The sequence below is a fragment of the Maniola jurtina genome, chromosome 27 (assembly GCF_905333055.1).
Source record: "Maniola jurtina chromosome 27, ilManJurt1.1, whole genome shotgun sequence".
NCBI classification, from domain to species: Eukaryota; Metazoa; Arthropoda; class Insecta; order Lepidoptera; family Nymphalidae; genus Maniola; species Maniola jurtina.
This window is the reverse complement of record NC_060055.1, coordinates 3,589,610-3,610,885: the sequence shown is the minus strand read 5'-3', so window position 1 is coordinate 3,610,885 and position 21,276 is coordinate 3,589,610. Positions and strand designations below refer to the sequence as shown.

At 38.4% G+C, this 21,276-nt stretch overlaps 1 protein-coding gene across 1 annotated transcript in view; it reads right to left on the bottom strand.

Moving 5' to 3' along the window:
* Positions 1 to 23: 23 nt before the first annotated feature.
* The window catches only part of LOC123879039, a 48,443-nt gene continuing 27,190 nt past the window's right edge, over positions 24 to 21,276 (bottom strand). Inside the window, exons 3-10 of the mRNA XM_045926543.1 lie at positions 17,587 to 17,737; positions 15,932 to 16,073; positions 6,643 to 6,818; positions 5,105 to 5,183; positions 4,319 to 4,461; positions 3,302 to 3,458; positions 2,356 to 2,490; positions 24 to 1,670 (exon numbers count right to left, since the gene is read on the bottom strand). Coding sequence (XP_045782499.1) covers positions 1,470 to 1,670; positions 2,356 to 2,490; positions 3,302 to 3,458; positions 4,319 to 4,461; positions 5,105 to 5,183; positions 6,643 to 6,818; positions 15,932 to 16,073; positions 17,587 to 17,737 — 1,184 coding nt within the window. The 3' untranslated portion in view covers positions 24 to 1,469. The remainder of the gene's footprint in view (positions 1,671 to 2,355; positions 2,491 to 3,301; positions 3,459 to 4,318; positions 4,462 to 5,104; positions 5,184 to 6,642; positions 6,819 to 15,931; positions 16,074 to 17,586; positions 17,738 to 21,276) is intronic.

Genomic DNA, 21,276 nt, shown 5'->3' with positions numbered 1-21,276 from the left:
GGCAGTAAAATAAAAACAAAATGTATTTTAAGTCAGTATATTTGTTAAAAATTCGTACACAGTAAAACCTTTGACGGTTTAACGTTTCGATATGGTTCCAGAACCCCATTGAGAACAAAAAAAAAACTAGTAAGTACTTATACAGTTAACTAAAAACAATGGGGTAAGTATGAAACGCATATCAAAATTCGTTGTTATAAAAAATTATAGGAAGCAAAAATCACAGACGTCAAAAAAAGATAGACAATTTGCCAGGGTAACCTACGTACTCGAACCAATTTGCTCCACATCTATCTAGCATCTATCTTTTTATCTGCGTCTGTGCCAAAAATAAGCGATACAATATAGCTAAATTATCAACAAAGTAGCACCTATATTGGACGGATTAACTTTGCTAAGTATATACTAAGATATTAGGAATTTAAAATCAATATGGCATCCATTAAGAAGTTAATTATTGTCACAGATTAAGTATATATTATAACATACAGATTATAAATGACTAATTATTTATTTATAGGTATGTGGACTATCATATTTATGATATAAATATTTTTGTTTTAATACCATATATTATAAATCACAGGTTTTTGTATCTAATGCTGAATACATTAAGAGGGATCTTTAAACCATAGATATATAGTAAATTCCACCACCGAGAAAAATAGTCTATGGACCAGCGTTAACTATTATAAAGTTTAATATTGGTATTTGAACCTGTATCATAAAATTATGTGTTTTAGTATAAGGTTATTATAGTTATCGCAGGTCTTCATTTAAAATTAAACTAAAATCAAAATCACATTGTGAGAAGTATTGAGTCAAATACTGTAGTAGGTAATCGACTACAATTTTCATACCACATAAACTACAATAATATATTACGTAATGCAAGGCAACCTTCCAATAAAAATAAAATAGGTAGTAAAAGTAAAACTTAAAATAATAATTCATGGACGGATAATAATGCACGAAATTATCACAAAAATGAGATAAATATAGCTTTTTATTACTTAAAATTAATTTATTCGGTACCTACCTAGACTAAACAATGACTGAATCGTTGCGGTTTCCAAACGCAACATTCTATATTTAAAGTATGATAATACAGATAAAAATATTATATGATTAGCGGTTTTCTGCCCTCCTTTTAATGAATTTCATAAATTCCTCTTACATTGTTACTTTTGTATTTTAGTCGTAGTAAAATCACATATACACACATACAAAAATGATGGCAAAGCACACACACAAATAAACATACATACAAAACGCAATATTCAAAAAAACTAATTTCGTTGTACCTGAAAACCAATTTGAATTCGAGTCGCACTTTGACAGCTGACCTTAAAATCTAAATGACATAAGTAGGGCTGCTTACCCTATCTTCCCTCCCTCTTTTTTTCATACTAAATATTTTGTGTCCCTTTCGCACATAGGGTAAAAGTACCTATTGACAGACAGGGATTTTAGCTCGTTTGCGAGTAACCAGTGTTAGTATAGGGAAGTGTACTATACAGGGAGCTGCCGGTTCTTGAGTAAGACTTAGGGTTCCGTCTTCGTGCGAGTATGCACGCAATGGCCGCGATGACGCATATCATCAGAATAACGCCCGCTATACATATGCCGATCGCGAAGTATCGCTGCGATATGCAAATCGTGTCTTCTTTCTGTAATTAAAGAGAATAAAATTATTTTTGGAAATTTAGTTGTAGTACGGAAACGAAAAAGTTAGACAAGTAACTTTACCATCTCATATTCTCGAATCAAGTTTCGCAGCCTCCCAAAAAGCTAGATTCTTAAGAGCCAAGCGAACTAAAAAATTCTATTTCTCAAGACTTGGTAAACTTTGGTAAAGTGGACTTTATAATACCTATTACCTAACTATACCACGTGTGGAAACCTCGAAAATCAGGCAGCGCACAGTTGAAACTACTAGGTAAATTATGATAACAAGTTGAAATTATCCATTTAAATACGAAATTGCATAAAATGAGCAAACAATAGGTATATTAATTTATTTGTACCTACTATTGAACACGATCTTTTTTGTATGCAAACTTTTTAAGAACGAGGAACTCAACCAATAAAATTAAAGAAAAACTTTATAACTCACTTGTGAATAATAGTAATGAAAAAGTCACAGTTTGATTATAGGTGTGTGCCTAATTGCGGTGAAATTAAAGCCACTTTATGAGCAAATGTTTTGAAAACTAAGATTGCAATTAAAATACATCCACTAAGAAAGGATTTTTGGAAATTGAACCCCTTTAAGGTGGTAAAATAAGGGATTTGAAATTTGTGCCGTCTACACGGATGAAGTCGCGGCCATAAGCTGATCTTGAAATGGCGTACCTTTTCCGATGTAACATCGTCAGCCTCAGGCGAGTCCGCCTCGTTGACCCACAGGCCTGAGAACACCTCCACGGTGGCCGGCGCGCCGTCGTCCGAGTCGCGACGGACGCGGTTCTTCTTGTGGGAACAGGGCTCCTAAAATTATAATCATCATCATTAGCCTGTGGACGTCCACTGCTGTACATAGGCCTTCCCTATATCGCGCCACCACACCCGGTCCTCAGCCTTCCTCATCCAACCACTTCCCGCCAGCCGCTTTATATCGTCGGTCCAACGTGCTGGAGGGCGTCCCACACTACGCTTGCTTAAACGCAGTCTCCACTTAGGACTTTCCGGCTCCAACGGCCATCGCCTCTACGCCTCTTGCTAATAGTTTGACCGAACCTAGCAAAGAACTCGCCATAATTCATATCAGTACTTTTAATGGCCGAAACTCTTTGACAGGAACTTGCCCTTATTATTCACATGAAATGTTTTTGTTTGGGATTATAATATCGCAAATGTTTCACAAATAAATGGGATAAGTAATATACCATTATCTGGGTCCTATTATTTAGGATCTATTCATACTAATATTATAAACGCGAAACAGTGTCTGTCTGTCCGCTAACTTTTCACGGTCCAACAATTCAACCGATTTTGATGAAATTTGGTATAGACTCAGCTTACGTCTTAGGGAAAGAACACAGGCTACTTTTAATCCCGACAAATCAAAGAGTTCCCACGGGATTCTCAAAGACTCAACTGTCTAACCGACTTATATGAGGCACAGAGATAGCTTGCGTCCCAAAAATTAAGATGGGTACCTAAATTTTTATCCCGGAAAATTAAAGAGTTCCCACTGGATAAAAAAAACGAAATCCACACGGACGAAGTCGCGGGCATCATCTAGTTTGACATAAAAGTAATATGTACGGTGAAAATAATAAGTAGTAGGTATACTCACACAGTCCGTGGGATGGTTCAGATCACACAGTTTGACTTCGCACGTGTAATACACACTCGCCGTGTAGGGGAACTTGTGCGCCGGGAATGAAACATGTGCTTCTTGCTTTTCGCGAGAATACTGGAAGAGGCCCATTATTTCTCCATCTAGAGGACATCTGGGAAAACAAACAATTTATTTTAACTACTATTTAATACCTATGTCAACTCGGCGACCTGGGGGCGGCCAACTCGGCTGCTGGAGCAAGCTTGGATGGCTGGAATGAAGACATCGGTGGGTAGAAACAACGTACGCACAACAGTAATCAAACGCTTAAGTACGGCCCGCCCAGAGAAAAAAAAAATTACCTATATAATGGTCGTAAGTTGGAGCATTCACCCTACAATTTTGTTTATTGTGCCATGCGTGTTTATATTCCTTTGGACTTTGGTTCGGTACAAGCTTTACATTTTTTTAACGGTCTGCGGGTAGGGAATTTCCGAGCGAAATTTTTTTTGAGCGAAATTTCGAAATAATTTTTTTTTATGGAATGAACTACGAATTATTGAGATATCCGCTATATCCTACTAACTAATATTATAAAAGTGAAAGTTTGTATGTATGAACGTATGGATGTTTGTTACTCTTCGCGCAAAAACTACCGGATGGATTAGGCTGAAATTTGGAATGGATACAGATTATACCCTGGATTAACACATAGGCTACATTTATCCCGGAAAACCAATGAGTTCCCACGGGATTTAAAAAAATCTATATCCACGCGAAGTCGCGGGCATCAGCTAGTAATACATATATTTGGGTAAATACCTACTCGTATCTACGAGTATTTACGTACGATTACGAGTATTCACAATCATCACTATGAGATCTCACAGTGCGCTCGAACGCATAGTGCAGGATCCACCAATCAGATCATTGTAAATTGACGTGACACAGACCATTCGAGAGCGCACTATGGTCTATGAGACTCATAGTAACGTTTGTGAATACGGGCGTTAGTTTTCTGAAATGACCTACCCATCATCAGCAATAAGACTCTGCTCTGCCCAGCCCAGCCCATCTCTCACTGAGCACTCTGACACCAGCAGGCCGTACTGCCTCTGTTTCTCCAACGATACCACCAGGGTTAGACTGTCGCCAATCTTCACGTTTGATGCCACCTGCAATAGCAACCAAAGGTTTTTGTAAAAGCTAGACAGCAATAAAAAAACCCGGCCAAGTGCTAGTCGGACTCGCGCACCGAGGGTTCCGTACTGAGTATTTTTCGACATTTTCACGATAAATCAAAAACTATTATGTATAAAAATAAATAAATATCTGTTTTAGAAAGTACAGGTAAAGCCCTTTCACAAGATACCCCACTTAGTATAGAATTACCTTACTTTGAAAATTGAAAATACCAATTATTTATTTGTTCATGAACACATTTAAATTTTTTTTGTGATGTAACCACAAATTTACAGTTTTCGAATTTTTTCCTTTACTTGTGCTATAAGACCTACCTGCCTGACAAATTTCATGATTGTAGGTCAACGGGAAGTACACTATAGGTTTTATTGACAGACACGACGGACGGACGGACAGACAGACAGATAGACAACAAAGTGATCCTAGAAGGGTCCCGTTTTTCCTTTTGAAGTAGGGAACCCTAAAAATAGCGACGATTAAAATCGCTGTGCGGGCTAGGCCTAAATCACGTAAAACGGGTTTCCCTGGCTTAGTAAAGTGGTCAGCTCAAAATTCTTCTCCATAATATTCTATGAACCTTCTCAAGTACAAACTATAACTGAAAAGTTATTATACCTGCTTATCTTCGGGGTCCCCCTTGAATATCTTCATCGTGACAGATGGCAGCAGGCCTGATTCCTCGTCATACTCATCGCTATGGACAAACAATTTTTTTTGAATACAAATATCGAGCAAACTGGCAGGCGGGTCGCCTGATGTTAAGTGATTACCGCCGCCTATGAACTTTTTGTAGTACCAGACCAGAGGAACTGCCGGCCTTTCGGGAATTTGTTGGTCCGCCCCTTGATAAACCGCATGTTGTAATCTAATGGTAACACCGCTTACTTACACTAACACTAATATTATGATCCTTAGTTAATTGATCAAAATAAATATGCGAATACTAATCGAAAGAAATAAGCGGATGGGTTTTTGGGAATCCCGTGGGAATTCTTTGATTTTCCGAGATAAAAAGTAGCCTATGCCCGTTCCCGGGATATAAGCTAACCCTGTACGAAATCTCGTCAGAATCGGTTAAACTGTTGGGCCGTGAAAAGGTAGCAGACAGACAGACATACACACTTTCGCATTTATAATATTAGTATGGATTTACTTCTACTACTATGCGCAAACGGTGTACATTTCTTGTGCGCAGGCTTCGGTCTAGTTGCAATGCCTTCCTGCGGAGGAAGTACCCTATAGGGTTTTCTTTCCTATAGACACGACAGACGGACAGACAGACATATACATAAGTTCCTTTTTTTCTTTTGAGGTACGGAATCCAAAAATTAAAACACGTCATTCTTTGGGTCGTTGACCAAGGCTTTAATTGTTAGCATAGGTAGGTTGTGACCAGACGATTAGACATTACTAACTTTACCTATAAGGATATTTAATTAATCTTTTACATTTATGATGACGGCTTGGCAGATAAAATGCTTATATATGGACGAACCTATTCAGTTAATTACTTTCTTTATGTATTTTTGCCTTTTTATAACTAAGAGCAATCAGTTTGTGTCGTGAAAGATAACGGTAGTTTTGAAATAAAAATCAGATTCGATATTTTAAACTGGTTCTGTCTGGACGGATTTTGGATGGAGTCAAAGGTTGATCAAATTCAAATTCAAAATGTTTTTATTCAATTAGACTTTTACAAGTACTTTTGAATCGACAATTCGTTCGGAATGCCTTTACTACCGAGAAGAATGAGCAAGAAACTCGGCGGTTACTCTTTTCAAAGCTTTGATATACAATATTATGCCATGTATAATGTATGTGTATGTATAAGGTCCCGCGCATTGCTGGCCGCCCTAATTACCTATCTACTTAGCCTTCTATCACAAATCGAACCTTTTTATGCTTAACTGTAGTTTAAATGTTTGCGTTAACTGTAGTTTTAATATTTGAAAAAGAGCAAAGTTTCTTGCGTTTTAAAAGATTCTACGTCTCGGTAGGAATCGCATTTCGAACCCAATGGTAACTTCATCATCATAAAATCATTTAAAACGGTCTGCATAGACAGTTGGCTGCAAGAGGGCAGTTAAGATTGCACTCAAAGGCTAACTAGACATTTTGTCGGGAGACATGACGCGAGTGTGGTTAAGCCTTACTTGTCAATCCCATTATTGGCTGTAAGACGGTCGGCTCTCGGTCGGTGCATGTGGTATAACGTTAGGTCACGTCTACGGTAGCGACAGCGTACGTGGTAGCCTCTGCCCTGGCCGGTGACGAGTCGCAAGTGTGGCTGCACTATTATGTTGTTGAAGTATTCCACGGTGCCGTCCTCCTGGAACAAAAAGTCGGCCGATTAAATGTCTGTAGTTTGCATCTGTTAGCAAAATCAGGATAAAAATCGTGTAACACAACGTTTATTTGACACTGTTCTAAGATTTCCATAAGGTGCGTCAGAGCAGAATCTAGCGAGTGAAAACGCCAAGGGTTCCGTATCATCATACAAAATGTAACACTATGTACTTTTTAATTATTATTTTTTAATTTGCATGGCGGCTAATGTTATTATTTGTTATTAGAAATAGAAATGCACACTCTGTAAAACTGTACTCTCTCTAACTCTAATTGTACTCTAACTCTCTCCCTATAACGATTCATGAGATACAGCCCGCTGACAGACAAACAAAAAGACGGCGGGCAGACACGTACGCGCGTCGCGGCTGGAGAGAATATCGTGCGTGGCACTGACGCGACGCGCAGTTCAGCTGCAGTTTAGTTCAAGTGCGTGGGCACCTTTATAGGTAAAGGGTCACTTATTCAACATGCAGGTACGGAATCCTAAATAACTGTCTCCGAGAAATAACAGTAGTTTCCTTTTGATTTTCCGGAATAAAAAACATTCGGAACGCATTAAGCTATCTTTCCGCCATCTAAAGATCGGTTCAGCAGTTGAACCGGTATAGGTGACAGACAGACATACTTTCGCATTTCAATATTAGAATGGAGTATTGATGGATGGATTTCTATAATATATGGAATGGATGGAATAATTTTATTATGGATCATTGGCAATGATCAGTGATCGGAACGTTAGATGACGTCATATCCGGCTTCCCCTAGCTACCGTAGGAAACGGATACGAGCGATGTGAATTTATAAGTGACTGGTTGAATTTGGGCTTCGGTTCCCTTGTGCGAATTCCGATAGTTCAAAAAAAAAGATTCCGACGAATTGAGAACCTCCTCCTTTTTTGGAAGTAGGTTAATGAATGCTAAAACTGGAAGTGTTGCAATAAAACTTAAAGCTTATATCTAATTACTGTAGGTACAAAGAATACTGACTGCATTTTCGCGCTGGGCAGCCAGGCTGATCCGTTGCGTAAAAAATGAGCCAGCCATAATCTTTTATAACAAAATCCCGCAATCAATTTTGGATTTTCTTTAAAATTCTTTTAAAATTCTATTAAAATTATGCTCCTGAAAAAGCATATTATACAATCGAAGATTAGTTGAATGATAAAAGAGCGTGGATTTGGCCTGCAGCTCGCTCCAGCAATGCGTGGAACATCAATTTATTACTTTTATACATGGCCATGGCATAATATTGTATATCAAATCTTTAAAATGAGCAACCGCCGAGTTTCTTACTGGTTCTTCTCAGAAAGGCATTCCGAACCAGTGGTAGATACATTGGACGGTTCAAAAGTACATGTAAAAGTGTGTAAATTAAAAATTTATAACACCCCCGACAAGTGAAGGTTACAGTAATCAGAAAAGAGCTGATAACTTTCAAACGGCTGAACCGATTTTCTTGGATTATAGCTAAGAACACTCTCGATCAAGCCACCTTTCAAACAACAAAAACTAAATTAAAATCGGTTCATTAGTTTAGGAGCTACGATGCCACAGACAGATACACACGTCAAACTTATAAAACCCCTCTTTTTGGGTCGGGGGTTAAAAACAGGCTAAGTAGAATGAAATAAAATGAATAGGTAGGTATTCTTATGAAATGGTATAAGTTTAGGTAGAACGTTTAGTATTCATAGGTAACGCCTACACGCCTATATAAGCAGCAAGGCCAACGAAAGGCCGCCAGTCTTTCGCCTTATAAAACTTCTTGTATTATACCTACTTGAATGTTTCTAAATCCTGTCTATTATGTATACCGTCTACCGTATACAAGTGTAAGGCTGCTTTTCCATCAGAGATGTGCTATGCTACGTTGCTCTGGATGCGTTTGATATCCACCAATCATATTCATTGGTGCACATAGCTTAGCACTGATGGAAACGGATTCAACTAAGATACGCTTTTTTTATGGAAGGATGCCTGCAATGCATGCGTGCTATGGATGCGTGCTATTGGCCGTCGCGAGTGGTGTAGCTATGTGCAGGCACGACAGGACGCGTGAGCGACTCTCTCACCGCGTCGCTCTCACCGCTTCCCTACTATAGATACATCGCATAGCTCGAGCTGCGCATTTTTCTCGCGCAACTACTTTGCGGCGGCGCATCTTCATAGCGCATCCTCCTCGCACAGCTACATAGCTTAGTATTGGTGGAAACGGTCACATATTTTCGTAGCATAGCTGCATAGCACATCTCTGGTGGAAAGGCACCCTAAGCCCTAGTGGGCAAGACGTAGGCCTCATCGGCCTTACTTTGAAAATTAAAACACATTTATATATTTTTTTTTAATCATGTAATCACAAATTCGGGGTTTTCAGATGCATTCCTGTACTTGTACTATAATACCTACCTACCAGCCAAATTTCATGATTCTAGGGCAACGGGAAGTACCTACCCTATAGGTTTCTTGACAGACGACAGACAGACAGACAACAAAGTGATCCCATAAGTTGACCTAGAACCATGAAATTTGGCAGGTAGGTATTTTTAATAATTTTAAAATAAACAGTTTCAAGAAAATATGTAGTTAGAAATTGGCCATTTCTGCCCGTCTTTGCTAGTGGACACCAGGCCTGAGACGTGTTATAAAAGTTAACCAACTTTGTATAAAAGCAGGTATTTGACGCAACAAGGCCTACAATTTAGATCCCTATCTAACACCCGGGTTAAATAAGGTCTGAAGACTGAACACTGCAATTATCTGGGAGCCAGATGTACTAACAATGGGGGGAGATAAGATGATTATTTGTATGGTTAAAAGATTATAAAGTTGAGTGTAGGTTGCCTTTGCACTGCGGAAATTAAAGTTATAAACGTTTAATTGAGACGACACAAGTTTGAGGTCTTTTTATTAGGGTCCCGTTGTAGAGTAAACGGGACTCTATTAGATTCTAAGCCCTTGCTATCTGTCCGTCAGCGTGTATCTCATGAACCATAATAGGTGTTCACAGACAGACAGACAGCAAAGTGATCCTATAAGGGTTACGTTTTTCCTTTTGAGGTACGGAACCCTAAAAAATAATTAAAAAGTGTTATTTCACACTTCAACATTTATGCATTTTGATTCCTGTGTGTGTGTGTGTGTGTGTGTGTGTGCGTGCGTGCGTGCGGGCGGGCGGGCGGGCGGGCGGACGGGCGTGCGTGCATGCGTGCATGCGTGCGTGTGTGCGTGTGTGTGTGTATTCAGTCACAGTGTATAGAGGGATTTTATCACCTACTCAGGTACCTTTTTCTTCCTCATACCAGTATAATATATTTATCGCCACAAAAGGTATCGTGTGGGAGAAACAGTTTGCATTACGTGGGTATTCTTTGCATAAAGCTGTCATAACGTCGCGTTGCGATATTGAGCGAGGCTATTTTTGACTAACTTAAAAAAAGAGGAGGTTCTCAGTTCGAAGCGTATTGTTTTTGCCATGTTACAAGTCTTAACTCCGTCAAATCAGGGCCGATTTCAAATTTTAGGGTTCCATACCTCGAAAGGAATAAGGATTTGCCCTTTGCATTTCTAAAATTGTATCATTTATTAAAGCTGTTTAAATAAAATAAATAAATAAACCCTTATAGGATCACTTTGTTGTCTGTCCGTCTGTCAAGAAAACCTATAGGGTACCTACTTCCCGTTGACCTAGAACCATGAACTTTGGCAGGTAGGTAGGTCTTATAGCACAAGTAAAGAAAAAAAAATCCGAAAACCATGAAAAAAGGTCAACGGGAAGTACCCTACAGGTTTTCTTGACAGACACGACAGACGGACAGCCAGACAGACAACAAAGTGATCCTATATGGATTCCGTTTTTCCTTTTGAGGTACGCAACCCCTAAAATCGTAATAATCGTAATAGGTAGGAACGGCATTCCGAACCAGTGGTAAATTATTTGACGATTCAAAAGCACTTGTAAAAGTTTATTTGAATAAAAATCTATTCTATTCTATTCTATTCTATTACCTAATAGTTCATACAAGTGAATGGTGACGCAATATTGAACAGGTTGTAATGAACTATGAAGTATGGAGTGAAGTAAGTTATGTAAATCAGTGAAGTCATGACATGACATATCGTGAGTCGTGACCCTCGATCAAGTATAAACCTCACGCCAGATGACCTCAAATTACCGACACTTAAGTATGTACTTTTCGGGTTATGAATCTATTTTCTGGCAGGTCATAATGGAAAGTGTTGATTTATTACAACTAGGGTAGGGCAGTACTTTTATACTTCTATGAGCTGCATGCCACAGAGGAGACTCTCCGTCACTCGCTCCATACAAACGTAGTTCGTCTCTCATTGGAATACTAACCAAGCATACTCAATGGAATTTTATAGAAACGTCCCGGGAACTAATATCTATGTCTGTGGTTTTCCAGATTTCCGTTAAAATATTCGGTTTCAAAGTTACGCGGTCTTAAAAATTCACATACAAATCTTTGAACCCCTGTAATTTTAAAACTGCATATTTTTTGAAAAATCTAAAACACCACAGACACAGATATTAGTTTCTAGAATATGTCTGCAAAATTTCATGGACTTTGGTTGCTTATATTCAAATGAAATTGGGATTACGATTGTATGGAGTAAGTGACGGAGAGAGCCCTGTTAAAACGTCAGCTACCTATTTATGTTTACCATAGCTTATGCCTTTTATGGTATTTACTGAGCCCATTTCGATGAGTCACCTCACATATACGTTGGTGGAGTCAACCAGGTGGACTGGCATACAATGCCACGCTCCGTTAAGAGGGGTCTCTCCGTCACTCGTTTCATACAAACGTAGTTCCAATTTCATTTGAATATTAAGCAACCAAAGTCCATGAAATTTTGCAGACATATTCTAGAAACTAATATCTATGTCTGTGGTTTTCCAGATTTCTGTTAAAATATTCGGTTTCAAAGTTACGCGGTATTAAAAATCACATAAAAATCTTTGAGCCCCTGTAATTTTAAAACTACAGACACAGATATTAGTTTCTAGAATATGTCTGCAAAATTTTATGGACTTTGGTTGCTTAATATTCAAATGAAATTGGAACTACGATTGTATGAAACGAGTGACGGAGAGAGCCCTCTTAAGTCAACAGACGCAACCTGACGTATGTTTCCTTGTTACTAATAGGGCTGCTAATATTATGGCGTATGCACATAAGCCTCTTAGCATTTTTAGGTTTCGTACCTCAAGGGTGCCAACTGCCAATGCCTATTACTAAACCTCCGCTGTCCATTTGTCTGTCTGTCCGTCTATCATTAAATGAGGTGTATCTCATGAACCGTAATAAACCAAGATGGCGAATTTCAAAATAAGTATTTTTATGTCTTGTTTAAACAAAGAATAAATGCAACGTACTCGTAGTAACAAAGTAAATAGGTAGGTTCTTCTTTTTGTCGATTTTAGAAGCGATATTATCATAAATAATAATTATCGATTAACGGTTTCTTAATTATAAATCTTATCTTTTATCTTTGGCTATAATTGGCTGTCACCTCTTGTTCCAACTAACAATGTAGTCAACGGTACAAAATATTTAAGGTCTATCTAACTTTTAGGTCAACGGGAAGTACCCTATAAGATAGACAGACAGACAGACAACAAAGTGGTCCTATGAGAGTTCGTTTTTCGGGTTCTGTATCTCAAAAGGAAAAACGGTAGCCTTATAGGATCACTTTGTTGTCTGTCGTCTGTCCGTTTGTCGTGTCTGTCATCCTGTGTGTATAGGGTACTTCCCGTTGACCTAGAATCATGAAAGGCAGATAGGTAGGTCTTTATAGCACAAGTAAAGGAAAAAATCCGAAAACCGTGAATTTGTGGTTACATCACCAAAAAAAAGATGTAAATAACCAGTATTTACAATTTTCAGAGTAAAGTTTGGTATAGAATATCTTAGTGAGTATTCATTTCAGGGTATCATATGAAAAGGCATGTACCAGTACATTCTAAAACAGATTTTTATTTATTTTTATGCATAATAGTTGATTTATCGTGCAAAATGTCGGAAAAATACCCGAGTACCTACCGAACCCTCGGTGCGCGAGTTTTTCTTTTTGAGGTACGGAAACCTACCTAAAAACATGTATTGAATCGTCTTAATGTCTATCAGTCAGACAATTTTAGTGTAATTTTATTGACTGCAGCCCTATTTAGACAGATAAAGTAAAGATGTGTGTATGATATTCCTATGCATCGATTCCTATCACGCGTTTCCTCTTGCGTGCGCTTGCGCAACCTATGCTCACTACTAAAGGTGACTGTTCACAATATCACACCTGATTCATACTTCCATTCTAATATTATAAATGCAAAAAACCGGCCAAGTGCGAGTCAGACTCGCGCACCGAGGGTACTCGGGTATTTTTTCCGACATTTTGTACGATAAATCAAAAACTATTATGCATAAAAAAATATATGTTTTAGAATGTGCATGTAAAGCCCTTTTATTTGATACCCCACTTGGTATAGTTATCTTACTTTGAAAATTGAAACACATTTTTTTTTAATGTGAAACCTCCAACTTAATTCACGGTTTTCGGATTTTTCCTTTACATGTGCTATAAAACCTGCCTACCTGCCAATCTCATGATTCTAGGTCAGCGGGAAGTACCCTATAGGTTTTTATAGACAGACAGACAAACAGACAGATAACAAAGTGATCCTATAAGGGTTACGTTTTTCCTTTTGAGGTACCTAACCTAACCTTAAAAATGTGAAAGTATGTATCTGTCTGCTAGGTTTTCTCGCTCCATTTGTTTAATCGTTTTCGCCGAAATTCAGTAAAGGATAGCTTGCATCGCGGGCGAGGTTGGGACGGACATAGGCTACTTTTTATCCTGGAAAGTTCCCACGAGGATTCCAAAGGCCCGTCCGCTTAACCTATTTAAATTTAGAACTGAGAGAACTTGCATCCTGAGGGTGAGATCTATATAGCGCACTCTGACTTTGCTTAGACTTAAGACAGAGTTAAAACGAGACAGAGGTATATCTCTCACATAAATCTGTCTCGTTTTGTCTGAGCAAAGTCAAAGTGCAATTTATAGATCTCAGCCTGAGGACGGGCATACTATACTACTTTTTATCCTGCAAAATAAAAGAGTTTTAAAAAACTTAAATCACGCGGACGAAGTTCACAATTGAAACAGAAAGTCACCAACAGGTGGCGCTGGTAGAACTTTACATCGTGCTATAATAACAGCATGTGTCTGCATATAAATTGAGATGAAACTTTAAACCATACTGAACAACAAAAGATTACGGTTTTCTACCTAGGCTTATTTTTGGCTTGATACTTCATCTGGTATCAATTATCTGTTATTCTTATTTACCAACTGGCAAATACCCGTGACTTCGTTCGCGACGAATTTAGGAAAAGGAAACTTAAACCCCATCAGTTTTAGTGGTCAGGTCCACTGCAGCATCAAGATTGAGGAGTTGGAATCCAATGTTACAAAGTCTTTAGTTTCTGTACTTTCTATCGATTAAAAAACATTAACCAAATTAGTTCCGAAATCTTGGATATTTCAGTGTACATAGGAAGAAAGCTCAACTCCTGCTTTTTAGAAGCGAAACAGAGTATTTGAATTGGTTTGTTGGATGTATGTGTCTATGGATGGATGTTTGTTACTCTTTCAAGCAAAAACTACTAGACGGATTTTGCTGAAATTTGGAATGGAGATAGATTATACTTTGGATTAACACATAGGCTACTTTTCATCCCTGAAAACCAATGAGTTCCCACGGGATTTCTAAAAACCTATATCCATGTTAAAGAAGTCGCGGGCACCAGCTAGTATGAGATAATACGGGCTACCTTTGTACAGTGAGGAGTAGTCTTAACTTACACCCACATAAACAATCGACGAATGTATGTAACAAGTTAAAAGGTTGTTAATTGTATTGCGTTTGAAATTCTGAAAGCATTAAACAAATATTTGCTTTATCAAGTAGATAAAGTTACGCCAAGTGTTATTGCGTCAAAAACATTCAGTTTCTTGTCATCGCCTGCGTGGGTAATTTTTAGGGATCCGTACCTCAAAAGGAAAAATGGAACCCTTATAGACTCACTTTATCTGTCCGCCTGTCTGTCCGTCTGTCTGTCAAGAAAACCTATAGGTTTATACTTTACTATAGGGTACTTCCCGTCGACACAGAAATTTTTAGGCAGGTAGGTAAGTCTTATAGCACAAGTAAAGGGAAAAATCCGAAAACCGTGAATTTGTGGTTACATCACAAAAAAAATTAAAATGTGTTCATGAACAAATAAATAATTTGTATTTACAACTTTCAAAGAAACATGTTCTATACCAAAAGGGGTATCATATGACAGGACTTTAACTGTACATTCTAAAACAGATTTTTATTTATTTTTATGCATAATAGTATTTGATTTATCGTGCAAAATGCCGGATTAAATACCCGAGTGCGGAACCCTCGGTGCGCGAGTCTGACTCGCATTTAGCCGGTTTTTAGTTGTCCGTATGAGTAACTCAGAAAGCTTTGAGAATGTTTTTCAAACCGATTGTGTTTACGAAAGCCCAGCAAGTGCAATCTTATGTTGTTTTCGTTTAATTTTACAGCAATTGCTCAATTTGCTCGTATGTACGGTCGGCCTCAGAATTCGAGTAGCAATTCCGCGAAACTATTGCACTAAACCTGTTGCACTTATGTCCTTTTTCTAAAAACACGCTACACACATGTCATGCATGTGCACAACCATGCCAAAATGATCATTAAGGTGCTAAGCGACTTTCGGCCTTTGACTGTACCTAAGCATTATTAACTGAAAAACAATAAAATAATATCTACGCTCGAAAAATAACTACCAAAAGGTTAATATTAATTAAGTAACTTTTTGTCAGATTTTTTTTTACCGACCGAGTCTAACTTTATGAAAATCTCGTTTGGCTAGTTAAATTAGAGGTCAAGCTATTCGTAGTTTACCATGAAATCGGGTTTAAATATAAATACGTCAAATACGTTAGCAGAGAAGGAAAAGTAAGTAGAAAAAAATATGTGCGAGCGCAGCAAGCGCAAGATTTTTAAGGAACTTACGTTATCGGTAGACATAGTGTTGCAGCCCTTCAGTGGTAGGGTGTACTGTAAGTCACCCTTGGCGGACACGTACTCGCGGAGGCACGTGGAGTTAGTGCCCAGGCCCGCCGGGTACACTATACCGTTGAATGTGTCGTGTATACTGGAAATAAGGATATTCACATAAGTGTACATAGTATACGAGGGTTAAGGCACGTTAAGGCCTCCTTTTTGGGGGTCCGGGATTCAATCTTGAGCATGCACCTTTAACCTTTTAATTATGAGCGTTATAAGCTATTAAAAATCACTTGTTTCAACGGTGAAGGAAAACATCATGAGGGATCCTGAGCGCTTGAGAGTTCTCCATAATGTTTCCAAAAATGTATGAAGTCTGCCCATCCGCACTTGTCCAATGGATTAGGTATGGCTAAAACTATACTTTTCTCATTTTGAGAGGAGCCCAGTTCTCAGTAGTGGGCCGGTCTGGTATGGGTTGAGATGATGATGACATATTATAAAAGGAGAAACTGATAGACTGAAATATCAATGAATAATTTACAGCTTAAATCACTCAAGTTTAGAACCTTGAGATTTTGCATGTAGTTCGTCTCTACTATGTAGACCACTAATAAGAAATAATTTTGACATCTCTAAATAAACTAAATCAACGTGGAAAACGTACTTACAAAGCGAGAAACTAACAGAAAAACATCGAAATATCAGAAAAACTTTTAACAGGGCTCTCTCCGTCACTTACTCCATACAATCGTAGTTCCAATTTCATTTGAATATTAAGCAACCAAAGTCCATGAAATTTTGCAGACATATTCTAGAAACTAAACTAGATATTAGTTTCTAGAATATGTCTGCAAAATTTCATGGACTTTGGATGCTTAATATTCAAATGAAATTGGAACTACGTTTGTATGGAGCGAGTGACGGAGAGACCCCTCTTAAGACTATGCAAAAAGTGACTAATAAATAATTAAGTGTGACTTTAAATGAACAAGATTGCCTTGATTTCAAGATCTGTTGGCATAATATTCTACCAACATAATACCAGTTCACATTATCATCACATTCATTATAAGAATATATTTTTAGCTGTTTTTGTATAGGTTTCTGAATAACAAATTACTAATCAAACTACAATGTCATGACGTTGAATTTCAAAATGATAGTCTTGTTCATCAAGCCCGAAACCTCGAAAACAATCATAATTTTTTTAAATAGGTACCTACATCCAGCCCGGCTAGCATGGGCAGTAGATAAAAATTATAACCACTATCCATCATCGTATTATTATCCAGTGATTTCTATGACATCAGTGGATATAATCGGGGATATAATTTTTATCTACTGCACATGCTAGCCGGGCTGATGTCATAGAAATCAGTGGATATAATCGGGGATATAATTTTTATCTACTGCCCATGCTAGCCGGGCTGATGTCATAGAAATCAGTGGATATAATCGGGGATATAATTTTTATCTACTGCCCATGCTAGCCGAGCAGGACTACTACATTATGAACATTATTGTTCGTAATGTAATATCCTAGTAACAACCACGAATTTCATGACACCCCTATCATTAAAAAAAAGATACAATTTTTAATATTGTAACAGCTGTAAACAACACGAGCGCAGCAAGTCTAATTTTTTTCTTCGGTTTACCTGTTGGGGTGGGAGAGTGTGTGCGCGAGCGAGACGGTGACGTGCATGTTGTCCTTCTCGCACGCGACCGCGAGGGTGTCGAGGGGCGCCAGGGCTTCGGGCCAATCGGTGATCGCCTCCGTGGCCGTAGCTACGGTGGTCGTAGCTAATTCTGTGGACAAATTGGATGGTTAAGCAACGTTGAGTCAGTCACTGGACGGGTGAAAAGTACTTTGGCCGTTACCATTTTGGGAGAGCTTTGAATTTTGAAATGCCTATGGAACAGGGGCAACGGAGTAACAAGTCTGATCCACAGCCACTAACTAAGTCTCACAAATTAGTCGATACTAGAGCTAATTTCTTAAATTTGGACCCTTTCAAGTAAAGATTTTTATATAAACCTGTAAGGATGATACTGCCCATTGGCGCAATTAAAATGCCATAAGCCTACGTTGTCGTATTAGTTTACAAATTGCGAAAAACCAAATTAAATTTGAATTTCGCGGGCAGACCTGTCGTATCCACCTTAAGTCTAAGTAAAGTCAGAGTGCACTCTATAGATCTCACTCTTAAAGTTGTGATCAGGTCTATGGTTATCAATGTTAGAAGCCTGGGTATTTGCTCAGAATTTGAACCCATCGAGCCTTGAACCACACTACACATTATATATAAACTTGTTAAACTTAAAAAAAACAACATTAGCCATTAGACGAACTGTTAAAGGAAGTGGGTAATGGGTACCTACTTAGTAGATAACAACTCATTAGTTACGGCAGGTTATAACTTAGAACGATCATACAGGGGCAGTTCCAAGCTCGAGCAGTCAATCTTTGAACACACATGAACCGAGCAGTCATTTTCAATCGCTGGATCAGTTAAAATAAGTCAGAATAATTATTTTTTCACTTTTATACATTTTTATATTGCAAATGCAGTTGATAATTTAACTGCAGTTGCAATATAAAAATTGGAAAGGAATAACTGCGTTAAAGGATTCAGCATCTATACTAATTACTGATACTACTCGATTGCACGTTAGAATTTCACTATGCTCCTGATCGCTCTGAGGTGCACGAAGAATAGTTTCCTGATATTTTTCCTCATTTTTAGGGTTCCGTACCTCAAAAGGAAAAACGGAACCCTTATAGGATCACTTTGTTGTCTGTCTGTCTGTTTGTCAAGAAACTTATAGGCTACTTCCCGTTGACCTAGAATCTTGAAATTTTGGTAGGTAGGTCTTATAGCGCAAGTACAGAAATAAATCTGAAAACCGCGAATTTGTGGTTACATTATTAAAAAAAAAAAATTAAAATGTGTTGCAAATTTCAAAATAAGATAATTATACCAAGTGGGGTATCATATGTAAGGGTAGAGCCCTTACTCCTCTCCTGTACATCCTAAAACAGATTTTTATTTATTTTTAGGTATAATAGTTTTTGATTTATCGTGCAAAATGTTGGAAAAAATGCCCGAGAGCGGAACCCTCAGTGAGCGAGTCTGACTCGCTCTTGGCCGGTTTTCTCTTTCCAAAAGCGTTTCTTTAACTTTTCACTTCCCGATTTCAGTAAGAATTTGACAGGTATTATTATAGAGGTTGGAGTTTCTCTACTCTGGACTCATAATATTGAAAAACTGTCTGTGTATGGACACTGGGCAGTCGACTGACTGCTTCAAGCAGTTCGTGTGCGGCCGCTCTTAGGTTCCGCGTCCAAGCACACTGTTCCGTACGTTGGTAATTTGGTATCAGTTACGTGGAGGGTAAGATGTAATCATTATTATGTGTAAGGAAATGGTTCGTAAGGTCTGACGCATTCCTATTACCTACTACGAAGTGCAGTACAGAACGGAGCTCTTCATCTTTTAGAGTTCCGTACTTTAAAAGGAAGAAAGGATCCCTTATAAGATCACTTCGTTGTCTGTCTGTCTCTCCGACTGTCGTGTCTGTCAAGAAAACCTATAGGGTACTTCCCGTTGACCTAGAATTATGAAATTTGGTAGGTAGGTAGGTCTTATAACACAAGTAAAGAAAAAAATCCGAAAACTGCGAATTTGAGTTTACATCATCAAAAAAGATTAAAATGTGTTCATGAACATATAATAGTATTTTCAATTTTTAAAGTAAGATAACTATACCAAGTCGGTTATCATATGAAAGGGCTTTACCTGTACATTCAAAGGCAGATTTTTATTTATTTTTATGCATAATAGTTTCTGATTTGAAAATGTCGAAAAAAATACTCGAGTACAGAACCCTCGGTGCGCGAGTCTGACTAGCACTTGGCCAGTTTTTTGACCCACGATGCAAACAGATGGGTGTTATAAGTTTAACGTGTGCATCTGTGTATGGGTGTATTCTGTCTGGGGCATCGTAGCATCTAAACGGATGAACCGATTATGATTTACTTTTTTATTTGAAAGGTGACTTAATCGAGTGTTCTTAGCTATAATTCAAGAAAATCTATTCAGCCGGTCGAAGATAATCATCTCTTTTTTAGTTAAACTAGGTAGGTACCTACGTTACACGGGAGAGTAGGTCCTTGAGTTGGAAGGCAAGCCCTTGTTTCCGGCGAGCCTTAAACTGTGTTGGGGCCCCTTTTTAAGGTGCCCGCGCACTCGAACTGAACTGCAGCGGAACGCCCCGCACGATATTCTCTCCAGCCGCGCCGCGCGGCAGTGACGTACGCGCGTCGCGGCTGGAGAGAATATCGTGCGGGGCGCTGACGCGACGCGCAGTTCAGCTGCAGTTCAGTTCAAGTGCGTGGGCACCTTTAGTGCCAGAGCTGGGCCTGCCTTGGCGAGCACCGTAAGCTGGGTCGCAGTTGAATACGTTCGTGTCTCTGTGCCCGCAGCAACAACGAATGAGACGGTGCTATCCATGATGATTTCTCCAGGTTAAAAAAAAAGGTAGGTATGTTGGCATATAAAACTTGTTGCAAAAACACACTGTGAAGTTACTTTCAAGATGTTCTACACCCAAATAAAATAAAACATATACATTTTCGCTATTTATTAGACTTGCAACGAATAGTATATTCGGCAGTATACCGAATACCGAATATTCGGCGAGGCCCCTGACCGAATAGCCGAATATTAGGCAAAAGTATTCGGCTGGATTTTAGCGCCAAAAACTTGTACAGACGTGATTGTTTAGCGCTCCTTATTAAATTATGTACCTGTTTTATGTACCAATGACTACTTAATAAATGATTATAAAAGAAATGAGAACCTTACCCTTCTAAATTTTGATTACCACAATAATTCAAATACATAGAATCCTCCATTTTTCCAATTCAGAAGATGATTATGTACCTGTGTTATGCACCAATGACTACTTAAATGATTATAACAGAAATGAAAATATGAATATATACGTAATCAATCGATTTTAATTTTTCATTTTACTAATTATTTCTCTACTAGAGGATGCCCGCGACTTCGCCCGCGACTTCGTCCGCGTTGATTTAGGTTATTAAAGATCCCGTGGGAACTGTTTGATGTTCCGGGATGAAAAGTTGCCTATATCAATTACAGGGACGCAAGCTACCTCGGTACCAAATTTCATACGAATTGATCAAGCGGATGAGTATTTAGGAATCCCACGGGAACTGTTTGTTTTTCCGGGATAAAAAGTAGCCTATGTCCTTCCCCGGAATGTATCCTAAGTCTATACAAAATTTCATTAAAATCGGTTCAGCGGTTGAGCCGTGAAAG